At 42.3% G+C, this 7,598-nt stretch overlaps 1 protein-coding gene across 1 annotated transcript; it reads right to left on the bottom strand.

The window, feature by feature from the left end:
- Nucleotides 1–783: 783 nt before the first annotated feature.
- On the bottom strand, nucleotides 784–1,465 carry LOC144542534 (uncharacterized). Its single transcript, XM_078289344.1, has 2 exons — nucleotides 1,107–1,465; nucleotides 784–903 (listed from the first exon to the last, which is right to left on the bottom strand). The coding sequence occupies exons 1-2, from the start codon at nucleotides 1,408–1,410 to the stop codon at nucleotides 809–811; spliced, it is 399 nt and encodes a 132-aa protein (XP_078145470.1). The 5' UTR covers nucleotides 1,411–1,465; the 3' UTR covers nucleotides 784–808.
- Nucleotides 1,466–7,598: the final 6,133 nt, after the last annotated feature.

The raw sequence follows: 7,598 nt of genomic DNA, 5'->3' as shown, positions 1-7,598 counted from the left end.
ATATGACCTTTGAACTGCTTTCTGCTGATCTTTAGATAGAAAGTGGTCTAAAAGCATTTAGTTCTTGATTTTTACAAATGGTCCTATATCCCAGGTGTGTTCAAGATGTGTAAAGATCTTGATGGTGATTAAACTAGCCTATTTATTTGAGGTTCCACTGCAGTGAGCAAGTGCACAAAAGACCATTCTTTATAGGGACATTAGTGGGGAAAATGCTGTAGAATCAAGCATTAAGCTGTTAGTTGGAAAAAAATCATCCATTCAGGGAGATTTTTGTACCAATAATTATATTTTCTTTGCTGTTGTTGTTGTCGCCACTCAATGGTGATTAGAGATTGGACCTAAACATGCGAATAGGGCCCTCTAGAGAGCGAGATATAGGCAGTGTGGCAGTATTATACACAACAGTATCACATGAGTGTCTGAAACAGACCCAGCTAGGAGGCAGATCTTAGGTGGCAGAGACAATATCAATAATATAATGTAATTAATAATGTTAGCATGCATAAAATATAATTTACTGGTAACCCATTGTTCAGTAACTGAACAATGGGGTTTGATGGTGCCTTTCTGAACTGTTGGTTTAATCAACTGTTCACAAATCTTGTGATTTTCATGTTTGATTTATTGATCAGTAGTCTTATGTATTTTCCCCCTAAAATTCACCAGAAATTATCATTTCACAGCTGTTCTTCAGTAAGAACAACTGATATTGTATGAACAGTAGAAATGAAATTCACAGTTGCATATGCCTGTTTTCCTTTATTTGTTTGATAAAGGGATCATGGTGTACTCAAGGATCGGCCTCTCAGGTCCTGAAGGAACGTGTCAGTGCCTTTCGGAGACGCTTGAAAAATGCCTTGAACTTTCCCTTCTTCTTGGTCTTTTTGGGCTTGGTTCCATCTGTATTGGAAAAACAAAAGAAAAAGAACAATAGCAGCGATATATTTTCTAATTTTTTGGTTCCCTATTCACATCTTCTCTTGTTTTACCTTTGTCACATTTAACAGCATCATTGTTCTTCTATAGGCTATTACTTACTTTTCTCTGTTTGAAAATATATCAGATGGTTTGTGTAATTCACATCAACTATATCTGTAACTCACCCAGTGTGGCCACAGCTTCAGGAGCTCCAGATTCCTCCTCCTCACCAAGGACTGCTTTCATAGCAGGTGTGGAGACAAGAGGATCCACAGGTGCAGAGGTGGGAGGGTGTGGTCCAGTGTGATCCTGCTCCACTTTGGCAGAATGCATGTCAATCACTATGGTCATCTTATACCTTGAAGCTGAAGAAGCCGCTTTTGCTTCTACATTTGTGGAGACACAAACATCTGAAGGAGCGTAGGTGAGTTTTGCAGTGGCATCTAGGCCGGCTCTGACATCCTGTTTGGTAGCAAACTTTGCTGCCATCTTTCTCACAACAGCTTTGCAAGAGTTGGAATTCTTCTTTCCTGACTTTGCTCTGATGAAGGCCAGAGAGTCCACAGGAGCAAAGCTGAGGAGTTTTGAAATGGCTTCCTGGAATGTTGTGATGGACAACTTAGAGCCAGCCTCCAAAGCCAGTGTGTAGAAGTCACCAATGAAATGTGTGGAGTATTCATTTAAAGTCATTATTGTCATGACAGTTGTCCCCAGGGGAGCAGAGGTGGGGAGCTGTAGAGGGGCTTCTTGTTCTGCTTTGATGGCCTGCTTAGAGGCAACGTCTGAATCCAACATACTGAGTCTGGAAGACACAGAGTCCTCCTTTACAGATCCAGAGTGGGTGGCAAGAGTGTCTACTGGAGCAGAACTCAGAGGTCTTGCAATGGCTTCTGGGATTGCTGGGGCAGCCATCGTAGTGGAAAGCTCAGGAGCCAATTTGCAGAAATCCTCCTTTTTGAAATATGCTGAATTCTTATGAAACAGCATATTTGTGGTGACAAGAGTATCCAGAGGAGGAGAGGTAGAAAGCTGTGCATCAGCTTCCTGGTCTGCTTTGCCTGAGACCAAGTCATTCAGCCAGTCGGGGTTTCTGCGCCTTCTTTGGCCCATTAAGATGCTCATCCAGAAGGTATCCTGAAATTTCTGTGGCTGCTACGTTCACAATAAGTTTCCTGAACCAGTCAGCCTCCAAAGTTTCCGTAGATCTGTTTTTTCTCAGGATCACATCAACTTATTTTGCTGTTCTCTCCACAATCAGTGACACGTCTCTGTCATAAGACAGTGTATTGAGCATGTTGTCCTCAGTGTCCGCAGTGATGTAAACCCACAGGAAGTAACTGAGAACAGTCAGTAGATTCTCTGTCAGTGGCATGACCTTGGTTCCCAGTTTTTCTCTGTCAGCAGGTGATGGAATGAAATGTTCAAAGACACCATCAAGTGTTGCCATGACAGCAGCTTCCTGGACCATTGACGCCCTGGGGAACACTGACTTCTTTGCTGGTTTGGGCTTCAGACTGTCAGCAGTTGTCTTTAGGTTAAAAAAATAAAATAATAAAAATAAAAAACAGGATTAACAAGTTACACCAGCATCAATATACAGTAATAGTCATTGTTATTTATGGTTTCACAAGAAAAAATAGTTCTACCTTTCTGTCAAGAAGGAGTTTGAAGTGCTCCTTTTCAATCTCCATTTGAAGCTCCACTGATATTTTTCGGAGGGTCAAAAGCCGTTTCTGGTGCATAGGTAGGTATAGGTAGTACACTAGTTTCAGGTTGTTTACTATGCTTACCAAGTCAAGTGGTTGGAGGGTGTCCAACAGTTTGCTGTCAGTCATTCCAATGCACCAACATGTGAAAATGAAATGTTTCACATTTCACATTTTCACAATGGCACAATGCAGAATATTTCCAAGTTTACACACAGTACATCTTATTGCTCAATGTTCTGTAGGTCTATTCCTTCTTTAACAAATGACTGGTATAAAGGAAATTCATAAAACATTAAACATACAGTACAGAATATAGTTTTACACATAATGCACAATAGATTGCAATAACATTAGTCTGTTTCCATTTATTTTTTCTGTTATATTTTGCAAATCAGCCACAACTACAACCACTGCTACTAATGCTACTACTAATAATAGCTGATATATCTAATCCTGTAACTACAACTACTACTTCAACTACAACCTTAATTACAAACAACTGTGTTTTTATGCATTTGTGATAGCTATATTTTAAATTCAAACTGTAAGGGAACAGCAGACCAAGGACGTTTCCTCTTGAACTCCCACTCTTAGGGAGGGAGGGATGGGAGATGCTGAGGCCAGAGAGTTCCCAAGAGCCAGGAGTTAGTCAATCACACCAATAATAATACAATTGAAAAAGATTCAGCTAAGCCTGCGGCATTGGCATTCTGAAATTCAAAGCTTTCCCTCTCAGAATGTCACAGGAAAAAAATTCCCACATAAATCATGAATCTTTTTCACCTGGAGGGAATGGTAGGTTGCAGAGAAAAGGTAAGCTGTTTGGCAGTGTGTCTGTATGGAAATGGTTGTCAGTATGTGTTTTCTGCGTGGAGGAGGATAGAGGTGGGCTTGTCATATTTAATACCTCCAGATGTCTTTTCAAGCGTCTGCGTGAGTTGTGCCATCCCTCACCCTAAACATGGATTGTTTTTTTTAGATGTGAGACAGTACATTTGCCTTTTCAATGTAGGCTGATTTCCCTGATTTGTTGCAACTCCAGGCACCCAAGGACACTGATTATTCCAAAACAGGATTCAGCAACAATGTGACAAAAAACTTCATAGCAGGCCACCCTCAGAGGAAAGTATAACTAGAGATGGGCACAAACACAAGCTAAGAAACTAGTTTGTGGATTGTTTTTTTTTGGTACTGAATTCCCCCAGCCTTGCTCCTCCCTATACGCAGAGTGTGTGGTGTGCATCTCGCCTCACTCCTGGGCCCTGTGTTGGCTATCCAGAAAAATTGTTGTTTCATTTTTTTTTTTTTTCGTAATCTACCGGTGTATCTGTTGATATGAAAGCATCATTTTCTGACAGTATTTATTTTAAAAAACAATCGGTTGTCCCTCCCCAATTAGTGGATGTTCATACAGCATGGCAACAGCCCAACTGCCAATCATTACAACGTGATTGGTGAAAGAGAGAGTCTTGGTGGAATGGGAGTTGACTGTGTAAACTTTTGGCTTTGTCACCAGCTTTTGGTATAATGAAGACACAACAACAATGATGGATTTTAGAGAGAAGAGATTTAAGTGAAATTTGTTTCTGTGTTTTTGTTTGATGGTAATTTAATAGCATCTCTGCAGTTGTATCACGTATCTCCTAGCAGATCCATACAGTAATGTTCTAGCTAAAAGTGAACGATCTCATGAGGTAGATTTGTTTCTATATTTTTACTGTGACACATCATACTGTCATTTGTCCCTATAGCTCCTACTCCAAAACACTTGGAGTTGTAGCTTGAGAAGAGTCAGCTCAGGTATCTTAAACAGCTTTGTTTTTTGGGATTGTTATTTTTGAAACCTCAGAATCTCAGCACCTGCAATAAGATTGAGTCACTGGTACTGATCAACAACCCTATCAATCCCCACGCAGATACGTATATTATTGTAATTTTGTGCTATAGGGCAGTAAAAAACTTAAGCTTACAATGTGATTACTTTACATAACATTAGTATTGTACTGTATTTTACTGTTTTGGATTGGAGAAGCAAGACTTGATTTTATTTTTAGTTCTAATTTGATTTTTAAACTTTGTTTTCCATCATTTAAAATGCAATACATCTACAGTTTTTTCAAACACAACCGTGTTACTTCTGTATTTTATTGTACTGTATATTACAGTGCTAAATCTGGTTTGTGAATGATGTGTTCACAACCACAAAAAGAAGAGGGGTTGGGGAGGCAAATCAAATTCTTCATCTGCCCCCTTTAGGCCTGGGTTAGCCCTGATTGCACCCTGCACAAAGACCATAACCTACATTCAAAACTGTGGTTTCCAAGGAAAAGTATTCACAGTTTGAGACAAGTTTTGTGGAAATAAAATCTCAAGGGGCAGACTGGGGGCTAACACCATAGAACAGCGCCATTCTTAAGTTTTTGTTCTGTTTCTTTGATGTTTGCAGATAAAAACAGCTTGGTTTAAATAATTCTGGTCCCTTAAGTTCTCTAAGTTTTTTTGTTATGAGCCAAATCCATCGTGTTGTCTCTAGATTTTGGTGTTTATTCTGGGTTTTGCTTCGTCATGTGCGTGCGTGTGTGTGTGTCTGGGTCTTTGTCTCTGCGTGTACCTGTCCATGTGCATCAGGAGCTCACTGTCTCTCTAATGGAGTCCTAGGGTTGGAGGCAGACAGAAAGCCGGGCAGGGAGGGCAGGGAGAGGGAAAGTGCAGCCTAGAGCAGACTTCCACTTTTAAATCGCAGTTCCCAACTGCTGCAGTTCGGCAGCCAGGCAGCCACCTCATTAGAATTTTTCACATTCCTCTTCAGGCACCAGCACTCCGCTTCCCCTCCATTGCTCTTTATACCACACAACTTTTAAAAGCTGACGAGCCTATGTCTGAGCCGCTCAGTAAAGGCAAGTCATCTATAACCCCACGTCAAATATGAGGCACTAAACCAACTCGAGCTTGTCTCAATCGACTCATGCATTTATGGACCATAAAGTTGTGGAATTATTGTGACAAATGTTGGCGATGGCTTTTCCCACTGTAAATTAATGGAATACAAGCCTGTTGAGGTTCGTGGTCTGCTGTCAGCTTTTTGGTTTGACGGGGTGTTGTCAAATCAGATCAGATCATAGTAGTTCTGCTTCACTCCGGACAAGGAGACCACCTAAGCTGTTAGCAGCGCAATTACCTTTTAAGAGGAAGTGAATGGCCCTCTAGGAGTAGGACACAGGCTTTCATTGTCAAACTCCTGGCCCACCCACAAATACTGTCATCGGAAATAGGAATGAGTTTACCATTACTAACTTTAAACTGTGTGCAGTGTTTCAAGTGTCCATTTATCTTGCTGTCTCTCCCACATAAAAATGTGAGTTCTTTTTGGATAAGAAGAGAGGAAGGCTCGAGGACACCCTGCTGGAGATAATGTCAATGAATCTAGTCTGGCACTCCTCCAGAGCTGTCTTCTTGTGTAGGGCTGTGAGTGAAACTCACTTTGCCAGTGGTTAGCTATGCCCATTACTCACTGAACTGTGCTGCGCTGATAGCGAGGGGGCCAGAGTCAGGGCAGAGCAGAGCAAATCACAGAACAGTGGTGATGATGAGATGTAGATACGCTACCAGTGTTTTCTGAAGTGCTTCAACTATCGCATGTGTGGTCAGCTGAGCAATTCATTGCTCCAGTTAGTGTTCATTGTGATGTGCTACTTCATCCGAAACTAGCTAGATGAAAGCTCTCAGTATTGGTCGACAGCTGAGAAACAAGACAAGCCTATGGTTGTAAAGTTATCACAGATGTAGGCACTTTAAAGAGAAAGGAAAGTGTTTTACTCTTGGTATGAACAGATCATTCCTTGGACAATCACAGTGTTGCGCTTCTCTCTCAGAATTTGCCTGAACATGCCCTTTTTTTTCTCTTCCCCTCTTACACAGACGTTCATCACTTCCTCCACTGAAATTGGTGAAATTCCAGAAGCTCGGCTCGCGGTTGGATGATGCGAGTATCGTTTGCCTGCCAGCAGGCATGCCTGTTTTTCTCTGAAGGTGTCAGGTTCTCAGGTTTGCTCAATCAGACAGGTTTGTGCCTGGTCCTCTGCCAGCTGCACGTACAGGAGGAGGGAGCAGACAGAGGGAGTGATAGTGACAGAAAGAGAGAGGCAGATGGAGAGAGGGGAGCCGTAGACATGCTTTGTTACTTCCCGTGCATCTGTTATGCTTATGGACAGCCGCAGACGAGGTGTAGAGACCGCACTTTACCCCTCACTCCTCAACACTCCCACCATTACAGGAAAGGAAGCGGTGTAGGAGTCAGTGGATTTACTATATATTGCTGCGGAATCTTTCTCTTCCAAAGCTATAATTCTCTGTCTGACCGGTGCACGACCTCGTGGCCAAGCTCGCTCGCTGTGGAACAGTTTGAGGTTTGACTGCAGTCTGACTCCAGCCTTTAGTTTCTGCTTTTGTCTTTGTTAATACAAGCTTCCCCAGAAAGAACGGTTTTTCCTGTGTCACTCCCTCAGATCTCGTTCGTCTGCCAGTTATGTCATGTTGCTTACCAGGTGCTTGTCATGTCTGAGATAGAGGGAGATTATACAGCAGTGAGTCAGTGGATTACAGAACTGCTAGCATGGCCCTGATATGATTCACATACACACACGCACTACAGGGCACAAATAATTTTCTGTCCTTTGTTGTAAGCCACCATGTCATCCCGGCCTGTTACCGCTGCCTCGTCTTTCTGTCCAGCTGGGCCATTCTTTGGACTTCCTGTGCTCATCACGAACTCGTCCTCCTAGTCCTTTGATGCCTCTCTTCCACTTTCTTTCCCATTTCTCTCTCCTTCTCGCTTCATCTCTATCTCTCTGCCTCCCCTTGCTTCTGATTCATTCGATTTTCCTGGCAGGCCTCATATACATAGCCATAGTGAGGTTCCCGTGCCAGGCAATTTTCAAAGGCTTCTCTGTGCTGGAATGGGGCCCCGGC

The sequence above is a fragment of the Centroberyx gerrardi genome, chromosome 17 (genome assembly GCF_048128805.1).
Source record: "Centroberyx gerrardi isolate f3 chromosome 17, fCenGer3.hap1.cur.20231027, whole genome shotgun sequence".
NCBI classification, from domain to species: domain Eukaryota; kingdom Metazoa; phylum Chordata; class Actinopteri; order Beryciformes; family Berycidae; genus Centroberyx; species Centroberyx gerrardi.
This window is presented reverse-complemented; position numbering and strand designations above follow the sequence as displayed.

Coding starts and splice junctions, on each gene's coding strand:
- LOC144542534 (XM_078289344.1), bottom strand. CDS start 1,410: ATGGCAGCAAAGTTTGCTACCAAACAGGATGTCAGAGCCGGCCTAGAT. Junction 904..1,106: donor TGAAGCTGTGGCCACACTGG/GTGAGTTACAGA, acceptor TTTCCAATACAG/ATGGAACCAAGCCCAAAAAG.